The following is an 18,469-nucleotide window of genomic DNA, read 5'->3' on the forward strand; positions in this document are numbered from 1 at the left end:
GAAAGCCGCTTCACTGCGGTTCCTACAATGGAGACGCGAGCCAGATTGATATGGATTGTCTTTCCTTAAACGTTACGATGTTTTATTTCCTAGGTATAAAGAGCTGGTCGTATACAAATTTACAAAGGCCCTTTGTCTCCATTGTAAATTGACCTTTGCGAAGCAGGTCAATATTTCATGCATGTACAGACACAAAAGACCATGTCAAGCTGAACGGGTGGCTTTTGTCTACGTTCGCGATAGTGTCTAACATTGAACTTAGGTAAAGAGAACAAGACAAACGAGTCTCATTTAATGGGAGTGAACGGGTGTAAGGTGTGCTCGTCTTCGCGGGCTTTTCATGTCAGAGACAAGATATAAAAAAAAGTATAATTAATATACGTGCACAGACATGATGCAGTTGAATGTGAATCGCCAGGAAAACCCAAAGTCTTTTGAGCTGGTTTCCTTCCTCCCCGCCTTCACCTGAACTTCCTTCCTACCAGGCTAACAATGCCAATTATCCTGTTATTCCATGGCTAACGCAATTCACTCTTGACAGCTGAGGGGAAAAAGTGATATTCCACGCACAAAACCAAGCATAAAAATAGCTCTTTTCATTGCTCAGCAATGTTGAACACAATGGTATTGTAGGAACGCAGTTTCCAATTAGCGAACTTGCCCCTGAGCATTCACGGCAAGGGCGAATTTTAGCTGCATTCGCCGAGATGGACGAAGCGGGGTGCTGCGCCGCCGCAACAATTGTAAGGAAAAACAGAATGGTGCATTCGCAGTCTTTCAGCGGTCTACGCGTAGGGAAACGCTCCGCCTGCGCGGCCGAGTTCTCTATACACGTCGTGTGCCGTACTGCATTCCGAGTACTGTGACGGCCGCTGCCGCATACGCCTCTGAGCTGCGGCCGTTTCGAAAAGCACGCTACTCGGCCGGTTCGACGCGGTTGATCGAGAGCTTCCCTCGGACGCGATGCCGGTGGGGAGCGCCGAACGGCCGATCTTTCATAGCGTCGTAAACGAGAGGGCGCGTCTCATCGACTGCATTCTCGGCTGGCTGTTTTATGTGGCAGACACTCCCAACGATCGCCTCCTTTTTGTCCTTTTTCTTCCCGCGCCCTTCCCTCCAGCTCTGAGCGTCGTTGCGATTCGCGTGGCGTGCATTAAGGAGCGAATTCCCGTTGTCGTCTCACCGTAGAGTCGGCTTCTGGGGGGAGCGCGCGCAAGCCGCCCTCGCCATGGAAACGAAACAGCTTGACCGTTTCCCATGTCGCCGCAGCGGAAATTTCGTGACCTCCTGGCTGGCGGCGCTGAATGCCACGGGCCCCCGCCCCAGCTCCGGCTTGCGTACCCGGCTCTTCTAAGAAAGGGGAGGGGGGGGGGGGGGGCTCTCTCTTCATGCGACTACCAGGAGGGCTTCCGGCCTGTCTCTGCTGTCGCAAAGAATGATTACTCTTGAAGTACATTAGATACTTGCAAATGGAAGACGGGAAAAAAACCGTTTGATGGCAGGTGTTAGGTGCCATGTCTCGTTGGCCAGTAAAATGCATTGCTGACGCGAGGCCAGCGCGCTACTGTGATTTCTCCAACTGTCTCCCAATTGCACTCTCGCTCCTCGTTTTCCTGCTTTACCCGCGTCCGCGAAAGGCAGCGCGTTGTGACATTAAATATGGTTAGTTTTTTTTGCTCTGTATACAACACCGCAAAATTGTCGGAAAGTTCCCGCACAGTTTGTGACTACTACAAACAGAAAGAAAGTAAAGATAAAACAACTCCTGTAGCTCCATAATATCTGCTGCTATCGTCGGCATCCTATCAATTTTCCATGTAATTCTCCTGTGTGCCGAAAAACGCCTCACTGCTGGCCGCTTTCCAGCATGCGCTCTGCCTCGCTCTCGCAGCCGCTCTGGTCACTAATAAGCCCGCGTTGTTGTTTTCGGCGGGGCAAACGTATTTTTCGTTAGTTAGGAAGCGACCGGAGAAAATCATGCAACTATTCTGAACGAAAATTGCTTTAATAACTTCGAGGTTTTCACGAGAAATCCCGTGCGGGCAACGGTGCTCGTTTCTTAGCCGTGTAGTGGAGGACTCGTGGCACTTTTTAAGCTCTAAATCTCTGTAAGGTAAGGAGAACCCTCGTCCTCACCTTTCGGGCCTTTTGGTCTTTAGGGGTGCTGTAAGGACTCCACTAAACGGCTGGGAAGCAAACCCCGTGGCCTGGTTCATTTTGGAAAAGACGGCACAAGTTGTAAGAACCATTTGACCGCTAAGTGTTTATCAAGATGCCCACAGCGATATATAATTCGCTGGCAGTGGAAACGCAGCCTCTTGCAAGGGAGGGTCTCATTTTAGACTGGATGGGGTTGCTCAAATCACACGCTGCAGTCGGTGACGCCCGCTCAGATGCGGCAAAAAGTTTCTGTTTTCAAAATCTTCTTTGCTTGGTGACTGCTGCAGATACTCCAGACTCAAGTTTGTAGGAGCAAAAGCAGCGCCGCGACGCACTCCTGGCGGGAAAAGGCAAAAGGTGTCAGTCGTTGGCTGAGACGCGTTTACCCGTGTCAAGCTCGCTTCGCGTGCCTTATTATTCTGATTTTTGCAATGTCATCGACCTCTTCGTCTTCGACGAAGCATGGATAACATAAAAAGGCCGACAACTGCTGTGACACTTCGCCGTTTCCCAGTCATGTTGGCAGGAAAAGCAGAGGTCCAAAGCGCGGATCAGAGCAGTCCGCAGGGTCGATTCGGCCCTTCTTTAATTTGTATCAGGTAGCAGAACTAGCTACAGTAGCCGTACCTCTGAAATCTACACGAAGGCTGGACTAGCCTGCCTCTTCGGAATAGAAGCGCTCGTTAGAAACTGGTACGTTGGCGCTAACGATTGTCACGTGCAAATGCAGTATGTTTAAACGAATGTGACAGTACCGCATAAGATTAAGACACTCGACGGAAGTTTGATTGTCGGCTGTAGTCAGTGCGAGGTCATGCTAACCCGGCTAGCGATTTCGAACTCTGCAGGATAAGTTCCCGATAAACAGTGGCACGTGATGGAACTGCAAGAGTGCTGCACACAAAATTCCTGAAAATTCGGCAGCGACGTGTGACGTCTCATCTTTATGAGCTCACTCTCTTTGGACCGACTGTCACTCATAACGCTCACAGTTATCGCTGACGATGAGTGCGTATGCGGGAGGTCACGTACCTTTCGAAGGGGATCTCGAAACCGACGTTTGCGTGCGCGACGGACCTCTTTCGCGAGCGTCTGTTCGGTTCAGGAATAAAAAAAAAATGTTTAATTTCGTTTTGTGCGCTGCTGACGCATCATTAGCATTTCGAGACACTCCTGCCGCTTCCTTTCTGGGTCTGATTGCGTCAAAGCTGCAGGCTATGTTTGGAAGTACAGAGCGAAAATTTAAAGAAAAATTGGAGAAAGTTGAATCTTCTTCTTTTTCGGCCTTCAGTCCAAACGAGCGAGTAGCGCTAGCAAGGAAGTTGTCAATTTTGTTAACTCCCCGGAGAATTCTCGCTCTGGGCAGGGAAACTGGCGACGCAGAAAGGGGCCGCGTGTCCTGTTTTTCATTTGACAGTAAAATTCAATAAACTATGCTAAGCTCATTTCCTTACCTTTCCGTGCCTACTCCTCGAACATTTCTTTTTTTTTCCCGCACCCTCGCTTGCAGTCGGCTGCCGTATACTTTCCTTGATTTTCTGTTTTTTTTTGCACTCTATTTCTCCCAAGGGGCTAAATGCAGTCAGTTTCTGCTTTTGTTTTGCTCCGGCAGCCAAAATTCGCGCGCGGCGGCGTTGGTCTAGAGAGTGTGTTTATTTTCACGGCCTTCGCTTCCCTCCTGTTCTTCTACGGTTTTATTCCCGTTTTATTTTTCCATGGGGTAACTTCACATGCGCGACTCCTACTGAGCGTTTCTTCAGAAATTTTTGTTTTCTTCGCTGAAGGCCGCGTACTTTGTAGCCTTTGCAGGACTCGTGGCTCTCCCGCGATACGCTGTTGCATTTGAAGCTCATTTCGAGCTGCAACTTCGTTGCCTTCTCGACGGTGCTGGCGCGCAGTCACCGGCGGCAGGCAATTGAATGCTCTTTTCAGGCGCGGCGGAAATGACAGGCGCGCACATTTCGCTCCTTTTTAGGTGCTCAGTCCTTAATTCCAAGGCCAGGAACACCTACGCAGCACACGTTTGCGAAGCCTAATGTAAGATTCCTTGTGCTCGTTTATTCTGGTATTCTTGTTTGGTTCTTTGTCTAGTTCGTTCATTCTTCCGTTTCATTTCATTCCGTTTCCTCCTTAGTTTTCGCCTTGCCTGCGCTATGTCGTTTTTGCTTTCCGCCACACATAAATATCGTTATGAGCGGTGGGAATATCATCGTCGTCTCTATTCTGCCGCAATATTAACTTAATGTTTATTTTTTTAATGCAGCTTTTGTATCTTATTGATGGCATTTTGTGGCGCCGCTTTTTCTTAATTTCCTACGCTGCAGAGTGGCCATGCTGCAAAGTGAGGGTGGCATTATGTTAACGATGTACCGAAGAAACTTTGGAAACAATAAGCAACGCCAGGAGAACTACACGGGTCTGCTTTCTCCTGTACGTGTACTAATAAAACGTAAAGTTGAATTTGTAGCCCTCGATAATTTCAATAGTCGAATACACAATAGTATTATTCCTTTCTCCCTTTTAGCGAGCAGTTAAAACATTTTGCAAAAACTTGTTCATGTCATTACTTCCCCTTCCTTGAGGTACATGGGAAGAAGAGAGCTGAAGTGAACAGCGAGCTGCCTTTTTTTTCTACTTTTCTGCATGACGAGCAGCTTTTCGCATGTTCTTAGAATGCTGCAACCCAGTGTATAAGCATTTAATAATTTTTTTTGTTTTTTTCTATTGCGGTGTTTTGTTGTTGAGGCAGAAAGAGGGAGATGAAGCGACGGGCCTCGTGGTCGACCGGTCACTAATGCTGTAGCTCTCTAACTCTCTCGCTAGTTCGCATGCAAAACAACTTCTATTTGTTTACCTATTTGCACCTGAGCCTTAGATCGCCACATTTCGAAGTGAACAGTTGGCAGCAAATCACTTCCCGTATTTCTACGGCAGCGGTCGTTGGCTTGGGAGGGGGGGGGTCGCCTCGCACGTCACAATGGCGCACTGCCATCCACCTGAGAGGGTACCCTGCCTCTGCGCGCAGGATTCCTCCTTCCTCGCGGGTCGACGATGCTCGAAGCACTTCGGAGCGCGCCAGACTGAATAGCTCGACCGGCTCTAAGCTCAGCTGCACGCGGCCTCTGGGCATTCACTTCTGCCATCCCCTTACATTTGCCAAGACGGCACGCGCCCCTCGTCATCAATGGCGATGTCTCGTCAACAACGGCTTCCTAATTTCCTCCGGCGACATTCTGCGTCAGTGCATTTGACGCAGGCCACGCTGGGACACGCCTTCTGCGCCGCTGCATGCGTCAGGCGGGCGGCGCGAGTGCTTTTCTGGGCGCCAGAGCCGCGCGGCCAAGACGCCCGGCCAATCAAGCCGGCCTCGGTGGACGAAGCTACTGCCCGCCAGATTAAGTAAGCGTCCCACGGCGCGCGGATGCAGGCCTCACTGTCGGCCCCGCTCCATGGGGCGAGCTTGTCAGCGCCAGCTGTCCAGATGCATACATGCGGTGTCGTGAAGGGATCGCGTTATGACGTTCCTCCGGCGTATCGATATACTTGATTGCCAAGTTCGTCCAGCTCGTTACTTCGGCGAGGTATTTTGTTTTGAACTGACTTTCTAAATTGCTGGTAGCGGAAATAAAAGGAAAGAGAAAGAACCCGATGCATTTTGAAAAAGTGACAACGCTTTAAAACCGCCGCCTAAACGCCGTGATTACTTTGTACCTCATGCAAAGTTTTGAGTGAGTCCATGGTGCAGTAGAGGGCTCATTATTGCAAAGGTGGTTTTTCTGACTTTCTGTTTTTTCGCATGTGACGTGGGGCTTTTTTCACAGTTCTTATTTGCGAAAAATGAATGCGTCCCCTGTTGATTTATTCGCGAATATAACTAGCCCAGTATAGCTTGGATGCAGCGAGTACTGCTCGTATTTGTTTCACTTAAAAAGCGCTTTATTTATGAGAACACTTGAAAAAACAATGAAAACCTCCTGAAACAAAACGAAGGAGGTCTGTTTTTCTCTTCCATTTGCAAAATGAATGCAAGAAAATCTGTTGCATTTTTCTGCAGCATTTCCGCGTCAATGTCTTGCAAGCTTGTTTTGAAGAAATTTATAGCAATAGCTTTTTCCAACGCCCCTCAGAGAGCGAACTCGAAACTCCTCTGTGTGCCAGCTGCACGTTCACTTAGTGAGGAAAGGTCTAGCTGAAGCTTCTACGCATGCGCTATCTCAGTTAGCAGCGCATAGCCCAGAAACGGGATGCAGAAGTTCTCAGCTTTAAACTTTATGGATCCGTTCACTTTTTTGACACAGTCCAAATGATATCCTTGTTTAGAGAGCACGCGTTGTACGCAATTATGGCGCGCATTTATGTCAGCACCATATTGTGTAAAGTTCCCCGATTACCATTGTCATTACTTAAGTGAATGCTCAATTAAGCGTCCTTTAATGAGCGACGCAAAGGCTGTATGTGCCCTCCACACCGTTACACCCGTATCGATAATCGTCAATGGTGCGCGGGTAGATACTGGAACATGTCAAAAGTGCCGTAAATCATACTTCATTATTTTTCATTGACGCCCGCGTCCTACGCATTGCAACGCTATAGATGGCTTTCTATTTCTTTTCACAAACCACACCCCCTGATCTCTCTTTTTCTATGTTTACGCTAGCGTTCACTGAATTAAGTGATTGCGCGATAACAATAAACTTGTAGAATATATTTTCATGTTCATGTACGCATAAATCCAGAATTTCGTCAAGTAAATGCGAAGTATAGAGTGAACGAACTTTGTTTTCTGTTTGCATCATTTTCTTTTACTGTAGTGTCAACATCCTCAATGTACGCTGCTTTCTGACAGTGCTCTGGAGTCACTGAACTGCGCGCCAAAAGGCCGCTCGATATAAAATCCGCAGGCAATGGATCCCTTAAGCAAGGGTGATCTGAACAAATGATGGCGAACAGAATCTCTCGCAATCCCTCGCAGGCAAAGTTTATGCGGAGAGTAGTGCAACGTGTTTATGGCCATGACAGCGCTGCTGTATTGTTCTGATTTTTTTTTTACGACACCGCCATTGTTCGACATCACTGATTGCATGATAGGGTTTTAATCTGATCAGAAAAAGATTCTTCGCCTCCCGGACGTTGCCTATAGGACGTGGAGGGCAGTTACCGTAGTTACCGGTGCCCTAGTATGCCTTTGAATACGTGTCCGTCCTCTAAACATGGTTAAACACGCGAGTGGAAGCGGTCTGCTTCACGGATCCCTTCTCAAAGCCACATACGGCTTCTCGGCTTATCTCAGTAGTTGAACATTTAGTAATTAGTATCGCCAGACCATGTGGCTTATGGTGAAGTGCCAAATTGTATCCAGAAGTGTCATGCTCTGAATTTGATACAGCTTGATAATAACAGTTTCTGTAACCTTCCTTTTGTCCTTTTGTTCTCGTTTCAGGTGAGTACCTTAAGCTGCCAGGCAACGCTGACCACTTCGAACATCCGAGTAAGGTTTCTCACTCCTACATGCTTTTACAATCTTCCAGCATAATATTCATTTTTTCGGTCTTGCTAGCAATCGCTATGTTCTTCCAGTCACTTCTTTCGGCTATATGCGTTGTCCCAATGCTGAACGCATTAGACTGACCTTGAGAAAAAGCGCATGACCGGTGACTGATCTTTATCAAAAGGACACACATAGCGTCACCATTGCTGGTATATCCTTCCTCATTAACCTGTCTCCACGGATTCCCAAACTACGGTCATACTTGCAGCGTCATCGTTGGTTTTAATATGCGCGTTCTCACTTGGTTCAAAGCCTTTCGGTCCCGTGTCAGCTCGACAAGTATTGTGCTTCAGTTCAAATTTTAAGCGCTGAAAATATTGTTTAACTATATGCACTGTTCTAGATAATAGACGCCTGCCCTGTCCAGGCTACAAGTCATTAATTGCTACGTTTCCACTTACGTCCATAAACCTGATGGTGACGTTGGTACTGACGGCAGTAAAAGTGGTTATGGGGAGCAGATACTTATAAATAACAGTAAAAACCCTCTGTGAGCATTCTTTGACTGGATAACGACTTAGTGGAATACTTGTTGCTGTGTTGGCTACTGCCGATTGCTTTTCGCCTTCTGCCTCCAAATACTCGATTTTAAATCTCACTGGAAAGCAAAAGTGACATGAGGTAACGGAGCTTCAGAGCGCGCAGAAGTATAGATTTTCAAATTGCTCGCTCCTTGATTTTACGGAGTGAAATAAAGGGAACCAACGAGGAGGATTTATGCTGGCTTCCCTGCTATATGCGAAGGAAAAATAGTAATAACAATGGGAAGAGTGGAAGGGTGGGAAGACAAACGTACATGGCCAACGCGAGAACGGCGAGGCATTGTTACAACCTTCGGCGCAACCACGAAGCATTCGGTCGGTCGAGTACCTTGAGGGCTGACGACCGCTGGAGCCATCATCAAGGTACCTGTTCTTCGTCAGCGCTCGGTTGTCGAGGCAATCGCACCAGAGCGCTCTATTCTCCGTGGCAAGCCGTGTAGACGCTCGAAATATACGTATACTGGATCATCTCGTCACAGCCACAGGCGTCACAGGTTAAACTGTCGGCCGTACTGATGTCCGACAACTGCAAGTAAGAGCTCCGATGTGTGCGTTTATTATAAATCACCGCACACGAAGCTAATGCAGTGTCCTATTTACAGCCTTCGGAAACGCTGGTCTTAACGCAGCAGTTTATGATAGTGAACGGTATTCCTGGCTAATACAGCCAGGAGCTGCAGAAGCGTGGAAAATAATGAAGCTCCATTGTCCAGCGGATGTTTTCCTAAGTGAGAAGAAGCGAAGAACAGGTCTTCGAAAAAAACTTCTTTCAATTGAGTATAACAGTTAAGAATCTCGTCAATTTTTGACAGCTCAGTCACTGATGATCAGTGCACTCGATAGAATCCATAGAACTTTCGTTCGACCTAAGACTTTGTCTTTCACTCATCTTTAAATCTGTCACGACCTCTGCCTTCCAGTCAATCTTTCAGCGCCTGTGTCGTCGTCTCTTGTCCCGTTTCTGCGCTCTTTTTTTTCCCTTCCCCTTCGATCACGAACCGACTAGCCCGTCTAAGCATCTTAGTTCACTGATACTCGTTCTTTTTGGTGCACTCTTGCCAATCTTGTGTCTTTGTCCTTATGCTAATGTGCGCTTATACAGCAAGCCAGCAAGAGTTCATTTCCATTCAGGAAATTGGGTCCCGCCATACTTTTCTTATCTCTATTCAGCGTGGGCAGTTTAACTACGAAGCAAGAGCTCGAATGGATGAGGGCCGTGCGTGTTGATTGCCCAACACTGTAGACGCCTCAAGCTCGTTTGCTTTTTTCTGTTCTTTTTTTTTCCTTTTTCGCTTCCGTGACGCCATCCAAGACACTGTCACACGAATCTCTCTTTGTCTTCAGTATCGGTTACTCGCGTTGTTTTTTTCATTTGTTGGAGATAATCCTTTGTAAAATACGTAACAAAACGCCGTCCCCCTGAACTAAAATGTATTCTTTCGCGCTTCTCAGCTCGCTTTCGACGAAAGCTCGATGGTGGACGCTGACGGGATCTGAGAGAAAGGCGGAAGCTCGGGACCGCCTCATTGTACTCGCCGAATCTGCCGCTGTTGTTGACTGACACTTTAGACGTTCGGTTCGTGCTTCGGGGAACTTCCCTCTCCCCCCCCCCTTTCTGCCCCTCTTCCAAAGAACACGTGTGATGCCCCTGGAACGGGATACGCGACTCTTGAGAGCGAGTCCGGTTTCACGCAGCGGCGAAGGGCAAAATCGAAAGTACTGGTGGCTTGTATTGCTTTCTCACTGGTGACGAGAGTGCTCTTTTTATTCCGCGAACCCTGTTCAAGGGGTACAAAAGGGCAAGGCAGCTGCACGCGCGTTTTCCACGTGTCTCGAGCGTTTTTGTTTTACGCCGCCGACTTTTTTTAGAGGACGCAACCGCCCTTTAACGTGGCTCGCGCGCAAGTTAACTCTCTGAACCTTTCGCCACAGACGCGCAGGGCTCAAAAGACGCGCGGCGGAAGAGGAAAGATGTTGCGCAAAAATCGTTTCGATAGCTCGCGATGTCGCAGCGACCGAAGAAGACGGGGGAAAAAAAGTCGTTCGCCACGTGCGCAGCAACTAATGATGATCACTTGAAATCTAAGTGCTGATTGGCAGTCACACCATTCCTGCGGTAGGTTTGGCTCTGGCTGTGCCTGTGGCTTAGAATTGTACGCTTTCATTAAACTGCAAATTTCCGGGGGAAAGATATCATTTTAGTTGAAGTCTGCCGCTGTGACGAAAGTATGCACAGCCGCGGTTACCGCCCCGCAGGCAACCAAAAGGGCGTGGCTCAGTCGTCGTCCTGCCAGTTTGGGTTAGTTGGCGATCAATATGTACGCGAAACAACCCACGGCAGATGAAGCACAAAACAGAAAGGCGACAGTCATTCGGGCATGTGTGTATGTCCCAGCGTGTCGCATTCTTAACTAACGAACAACCGCAGTCATTACTCCCGCGTCAGTGAGAGAAACGCGTACTTGTTCCCGCTTACGTAATGGGAGTGGCTTGTCTCTTTACGTAGCTAGACTTACTGCGCCGTTCGGCTGCTTATTTCTATCGCTGTAGGAAAGCGTGCACGCCTTTCGTTGTGAAGCGCTCCTCGTGCTTTTTTTTCTTTTTTCTGCTTGGAGTAGTTCACGTTTCCTTTACAGCTTGGGGGGGGGGGGGGGGGGGGGGAGAGGTGTATGAGTTTTAACGAATAAAGTTTTGGCAGAGAGAAAATCCGCATTCCATCTATATTGTTCTGTGCCTGTACCATAATATTTTTCAGAAGCGCGCGGACAAACGGCAGCTTCTCGCCTCATGATTTGACAGTTCGAAAGCGAGCTTTACCATAGCTGCCTCATGTTTTCGATAAGTGTCGTTCCTCAGTTATTTATTGGTTGAGTATGATGAAACAAGGTATATTGGTATAGTGAGTCTTTTACTCATGCTCGACAGGGCTGGTTCACTGCTACTGAGGACGGGTACACTGGTACCAAGGCTGGCATGCTGCTGTCATCCACCGTGGTGCCACAGCGTATACGTGTACAGCCTCGTCTTTCAGGTCGGTCCTCAGTGGATGCTGTAGAGTAGACGAAAAGCATCACTGTGCCTTCGAAGTACCTCAACATCCTGATAATCCCAAGCTTAAAACTGAAATTTCGACATTACACCACCGATGTCTCGCTAAGTTAGTAAAGGGCTGAAAGTTTGAGCACGCGGGAAAATACCAAATCATCAAAATTTCAGCCAGCCTAAAGCTTACTTGTTTTAAGTCTTATTCATCTTGAACAGTGTTACTATAGCCTTGGCTGACTGTAGAGCCCTGTAGAACATTCTTGCCCGCACCAAATTCCAGGCGCTCGAAAGGATAGAAAGTAAATGTAATGACTGAAGAATTCGTCGCACTCTCTTAGAAGCGACAACGGCTCTTTAGACGCGCGTTCACGGGCGCCTTGACTATCGATTTTCGATTTAGGTGTCTGGTGATTTCAATTTCGAGCAATAAAGTTGAGGTGCGAAAGCGCAGTCTCTGGAGGGGCACACTTGAGGAGAAAGCCGGCCATTTCGGCGCATAAAACAATTCCTATAGACGCACAGTTTTGAGCCGGATTATATGCGTTTCCTCACTTGTGCTCCCAAGTAAGCGTGAGTTTTTTTTTTACCTTTTATATCAGAGAGAATAAAAGAAAAGGTGCGCTCGTAAGCGGGCTGTTGAGCCGACGAGCGAATACATAGTCAGAAAAGAAAGCTTACCCGTCGTATACAGTATCCTTTTATGCGTTAATCGGGAAAACTGGTCACAATGTGGGATTGACGCTGTTTCTTGTTAGCTGCTCTGACTGCGAATTCCATTTTGTTGGCAACACGCGAGTACCGATACGTTCCAATGATAATTAGAAGACACGCGCCCATAATTTTCAAACCGGTTGACGAACAGCCTAATAACGATCATTATCATGCACAAAGGGGCACTGCTGTCACACGCAGAATTTTCCAAAAAACACCCGCCTGGCTGCTGCCGCGTTACCTACAGTAGGCGGTCGCTGCGTCATCGCCGCGCTTTTATTCCAGATGCCAAACCATAAATCGCACTCAGTACTTGGTACATTCGTATATCTTGTAGGCGATCAGTTCATTTAACTTCGTATGCCACTGTGCATTAAGCGACAGTTCGGTAGCTGTATTATGTTCTTTTATTTATTTTATTCTCTATCTATCTATCTATCTATCTATCTATCTATCTATCTATCTATCTATCTATCTATCTATCTATCTATCTATCTATCTATCTATCTATCTATCTATCTATCTATCTATCTATCTATCTATCTATCTATCTATCTATCTATCTATCTATCTATCTATCTATCTATCTATCTATCTATCTACCTACCTACCTACCTACCTACCTACCTACCTACCTACCTACCTACCTACCTACCTACCTACCTATCTATCTATCTATCTATCTATCTATCTATCTATCTATCTATCTATCTATCTATCTATCTATCTATCTATCTATCTATCTATCTATCTATCTATCTATCTATCTATCTATCTATCTATCTATCTATCTATCTATCTATCTATCTATCTATCTATCTATCTATCTATCTATCTATCTATCTATCTATCTATCTATCTATCTATCTATCTATCTATCTATCTATCTATCTATCTATCTATCTATCTATCTATCTATCTATCTATCTATCTATCTATCTATCTATCTATCTATCTATCTATCTATCTATCTATCTATCTATCTATCTATCTATCTATCTATCTATCTATCTATCTATCTATCTATCTATCTATCTATCTATCTATCTATCTATCTATCTATCTATCTATCTATCTATCTATCTATCTATCTATCTATCTATCTATCTATCTATCTATCTATCTATCTATCTATCTATCTATCTATCTATCTATCTATCTATCTATCTATCTATCTATCTATCTATCTATCTATCTATCTATCTATCTATCTATCTATCTATCTATCTATCTATCTATCTATCTATCTATCTATCTATCTATCTATCTATCTATCTATCTATCTATCTATCTATCTATCTATCTATCTATCTATCTATCTATCTATCTATCTATCTATCTATCTATCTATCTATCTATCTATCTATCTATCTATCTATCTATCTATCTATCTATCTATCTATCTATCTATCTATCTATCTATCTATCTATCTATCTATCTATCTATCTATCTATCTATCTATCTATCTATCTATCTATCTATCTATTGGGATGGACGTTGGACGTCACTTTTGCGCAGCCAATGCCAAGCCGCCATAGCATGGACACCGCGATAGGGTTCAACACTGTTTGTGTTCGGTGTCTCTTCGGGCTATATTTTCCTACCACTCCTCTCGTTTCCTCTCGCCCTGCTCCGGCTGTCTTCGCTCCTTGTGTAAGCGGCGAGGAGTCAGCTCGCCTCGTTTTCGGGCCTCCGTGTGACAATATAAGCTCGTTAGGACTAAACGAAGGAGCTTGTGAGCGCGGCTACAGTTCGTATATACGCTGAACGGCCGTGTTCCTCGCTACACGAGTGAGCCCACGTTCTCGTCGCGCCTGCCTCTTCCCGTTGCGCTGCTGCAGTGTGTGAATCGTTTTCCTTGCTCGGTTCGCACTCGCGCCCTTGCTTCCGCGACCGTTCGCTGACCTTCCGCTCTGTCCTCTCCGTACCGTGTCATTTTGCAGCGGAGGGAATACCGCGACGCGTACACATGCGACCGCGTTTTTCTTTTTTTTTTCACTTTAGAATCGGTGTATATGAGGTGCGAAGCATGTGTAAACGTATACGTGCTCGGGAAACCGGTGTGAGGCTGCGTGTTTCTGGTGTTCCACCGCCGCTTCTCTTTTAGACGCGGCCGTACAGGTTGATACGCTGGGCACGTTTCAAGAGGAAAAAAAAAAGCGGAAATGTTTTCAGGTAAAATTTTCTCGTTCTGGCAAACTTGCCTCGTTTACGAGCCATTTTCTGTATTCTTATTTTTAAGTTTTTTTTCCTTTCTGCAGTTAGAAAGATGGAGTTTGCGGGCCGTGCGCATTGAAGAGAAGAAATGTGCGCATCATCTGTGTGCATTGCTTGCAGAGCATGTATAAGAAGAGTAATCAGTTTGACGCATTCAGGATTAACGATACGCAAACAGTCGTCATGAGGACGGTGTCGAAGGGGAGTTGAACAGACCGTTGTGAAGCTTGACGGCTTCATCAGGATTTTTTTTTCTTACAAGTATGCTGGATGTCATTGATTTGATTTGTTAAATGAACATAATGATAACCACGGGCTGGTGCTGACACTGAGATCTACCTGATATCCAACGTTAATGGCATACTAGATAAGCAGCAGAACATAACAGCTCTAAAGGTATTTGGTGCGAAAATTCTATCCATAAACGTTTGCCAGAAGGAACAAAAAGTTCAGCGAGCGATATATCGTTCGATATCGCTATAAGAACCACTTCAAAGGGGAAAACACTGATCTTTAGTTCAAATTGTTAAGGTTCTGCTTTGCGTCTTTCTGCAACTGAATAATGAGCCAGTCGTTAACCGCGCTCATGGTTAACCGCGCTCAGGGTTTCAAAGCAGTCTCCATTCATAGTGCTTCTGGCCATAAAAACTATGTTTAGTAAGAGCGATCAGGTGCACATTGTTATCAACTATAATGGGAAATTTCAGTCGAAGCACGAACGTAAAGAGAATTCGTGAGACTTACGAAACATTGAGGAGCTCGTTTCAATAGTGCCGTCAAGCTTTGTTTTGTTCGTTTTTGATCCGTGTTATGTTGTTTATCGCCGCCGACGGGCAGCACTATCGTTTTCGATTCATGACGGAAGAAGCGAGCATCTGGCGTATGCCCGCTAGACATTACTACACCATTTCCTAAGCATAGCAATCTCACCAGGGGGATTCTATGACGTTCCAGACTGTTCACAACGGTTCAGACCACCTGTCTGGAAAGTTTCCATTGAGTTATTAATAGAACGTTGCCGACAGTCACCACGAGTTCATTTCGTTTGTCGGCACGAGCTCGCCCTGAAGGAACAGTTTGCATTAAGCATTCTCCAGCCTGCTACTTTGTCTGTCGTCACCGTCATCTGGCAACACATATTCGGAAATGCCATTACGTGTTTATGTGCTTTCGTAAATGCAATTAAAAAGTTATTATTAATTAAACCTTAAAGCATGTTAACGCGTAGCACTCAGCTCAATTAAAGAAAATAAAAAAATGCAAGGGGTACTGCTACTCTAAGAACGACATAAGTCTCGCAATGACTGACCCAGAGTATATGTAGCCGCCACGGTGGCTGAGTGGTTATGGCGCTCGGCTGCGGGCCCGAAAGACGCGGGTTCGATCCCGGCCGCGGCGGTCGAATTTCGATAAAGGCGAAATTCTAGAGGCCCGTGTACTGTGCGATGTCAGTGCACGTTAAAGAACCCCAGGTGGTCGAAATTTCCGGAACCCTTCACTACGGCGTCTCTCATAGCCTGAGTCGCTTTGGGACGTTTAACCCCATAAACCAACCAACCAACCAGAGTATATGTGTACAGTGTACACTGCGTATATGTATGCGAGTATATGTATACAGTCTTGTTCAAAACTCTTCAGGCTACAGTGTCTCCTTCTGAGCCCAGTAGTGGGTCCCTGGGAGCCCTGTATGTAAGGGTACGAAGCCCTGAAGGAATGAGGACGAAAGCGCGTGTCACCATCCACGAACTTTGAGCTTCAGGAGTGGCGTAGATGCTTCACTACGAAGCTTAAAAGTAGTCGCTTTATACTTTGACTCCAAATATTTCAACAGTGAGAGCAGTTTGGTGTCGAACACACGTCAGCAGAGCCGCAATAGGTCCAGCTATCGAATGTGTCTAAAATCAAGTGACAGATTTGTCCCCAGGGTGCCTCTAAGACCACACTGAGCCTTCATAGCACAAGTGCACATGTTGTTTCGATCCTCGTGGCGACATTACCGACTCGGAGACAGCTAGTACATTCCCCGCATCGCAACGTCTGTGAAACATACTTAGAAGGAAGCTCTTGATACACAAAGTTTATGCGTTCAAACGACTACAAAATATCTAATTTAGCTAGTTCGCTTTAGTTAGGATCCTAATGAGTCTCTAAATATTCATATGTGGAATCTTTATGAGAAAATGGATGACAGTTACTTCTAAACCTGCGCCTCGACGCAGCCTCTTTCATGTGTAACTTTTTTTTACCCACTCTGAACCTCCCTTTTCGCAGAGAAACGTGGTGCCTTGATGGCATAAAGGCGTGGCACATTCAGATAAGGAAATCGGCGACATGACATAGATATATACGTCCTGCAAGCATGGGTCCATAAGCAGTTTCCTCTGTAATCTCGATACGCGTATAAGTAAAGTTTTCTAAGCACGTATTCCGTTTTCAATGCCATGAATGGTGGGTTGTGCAAGTTCGTTTTTCCAAAATGAAGCTCATTCGCTTCCTTTTTTTTTTTGTTTTCATTGAAACTTCTGATAAGTGAAGTGTTCACAACACTGAGGAGCATATACATTGAAGCATTGTTTCAGCCAAAAGATTTTGTAGAGGATGTTATCTCTCTTAACGGCACGCGAAATGGTGCCAGTGCAACACAACCTGTCACTCGTGATAACCCGAAAAGCAGCTCGCCGGCCCGAACAAAGGAAGGGCCCGTCGCTCAGCATTTTATCTCTGCAGGCAGCTGATGTCAGGTCCGTTCTCTCTCCGCAAGTTGCTGCTTTCACTCGTTGCGCAGCCGCTGAAGACAGCAGCCAACCTACACGAGACCCGACGCATGCGTTGGCTCCTGCAGGAAAACAAACACAGCCAAGTACGTAACGTGTTGGGCGCTGTAACGCAACTCTGAAAACGGTAATATCCATGCCTGCTCAACGCATGCCCTATTTTGGCGCGCCACCGTGTACGTGTCACTGCATTATTTCCTCCTCTTCACCTTTTTGCCTCGTGTACTTTTGGCGCCCGGAAGGAGCCGCCGTTCTGTTCTTCCTCTTTGACTTGTAGATATTCGAGAAAGTTAAATTTGTGTCGACGCGTCCCTGTTCCGCCAGGAGGCTAGAGCTCGAGTATCTCAACTTTGTAAATGTAATTTTCCTTTCTTCCGGCTTCTCTTGCGCTGTGTAGCTGATTCGTAGCCTTTTCGACGCTGCTTTTTTTTTTCTCTCTTTTTAGTTTCTCCCCGCGACCCACGTCCATCACTGCTGGACGGTAAGCGCTGTGCCGGAAACATCGAGGCGTGCGCGTCGAACGGATTATCGGGCCGCTCACGGCGCTGGGAATCGGTCAAGCGACCCAGCGGCCCCTAGTGACAACTCCTTCTTGCCAAAGGTCGCCAGCGCTAGCTAGGCGTGAACATGTTCCACTTTCCACTCTCCCTCTTCCCGCTGGACCTTTTTTCCCTTATTTGTGATATTTTTTTGTTCCTCTCTGCTTGGAAGGAGAGCGCGGAAACGCGCGGGCGTCCATCGCGCGTTTTCCACCGAGTGGTTCCCGTTTCCCGCGCTACTGCGTTCGGTGCGGGTTGCGCAAGGCCGGCGTGACGCCGCTTGAACGTCGCATTACATTTGGCGCCGAGCGGTAGACGTGACTCGAATTCTTTGCTGCTTCTGTTTCCATCACCAGCTGTCCACTGCCGTGGACCTCGCGGCGGGCCAAAAGTAAACTTGGACCGGTGGCAAGATTTGTCCGGACCGGGGCGTTGTCGTCCGTATCTGAGGTTTTTTTTTTCATTTAGTCTATTTTTCTGCCTATAAAGTCCGCAGTCGTATATGGTCGATAAGAAAGCACGCGAAATGATTCCCTCTGTCAATCACAGTAGCTTTCGTTCCCAAAACATGCATCGGTACTCGAGCAAAGGCTGTATGATTTAGTCGACTATGTTTTGTATTTAAATAACTTGTGGATGGTTTTAAGTCCAACACTCTTGGACAAAAATTTCTAATTCTGAAATATTATAAGGTGCTGTTATGGAATTAGTGAAGGTAAAGGTCCATTCTTTCGACGCCTAGCAAAATCTTTCTTTTCAAGTTTTTCCATTACTCTCATCGAGTAGTTAAAACTGCCGCAGAAACCCAATGGAGAACGTTTTTCACGATAGCAAAAACGTTAACAGCAAGAAAAACGCAAGCCTGTCGAGGGGAGATCCGCGGTAGTATTAATTGTTTCAGTGAAATCTTGCAAAATATAAAAAATGCACTA

General features: G+C 46.4%; 1 protein-coding gene across 5 annotated transcripts in view; it reads left to right on the plus strand.

The window, feature by feature from the left end:
• The window catches only part of LOC144113214 (dual specificity calcium/calmodulin-dependent 3',5'-cyclic nucleotide phosphodiesterase 1A-like), a 533,169-nt gene that overhangs the window by 291,771 nt on the left and 222,929 nt on the right, over positions 1–18,469 (plus strand). The window contains exon 2 of one of the 5 annotated variants that reach the window (XM_077646182.1): positions 7,601–7,648. The exons of the other annotated variants lie outside the window; for them this stretch is intronic. Coding sequence (XP_077502308.1) covers positions 7,601–7,648 — 48 coding nt within the window. The remainder of the gene's footprint in view (positions 1–7,600; positions 7,649–18,469) is intronic. 5 annotated transcript variants of the gene reach the window in all.

This window comes from Amblyomma americanum, chromosome 1, assembly GCF_052857255.1.
Source record: "Amblyomma americanum isolate KBUSLIRL-KWMA chromosome 1, ASM5285725v1, whole genome shotgun sequence".
NCBI lineage: Eukaryota > Metazoa > Arthropoda > Arachnida > Ixodida > Ixodidae > Amblyomma > Amblyomma americanum.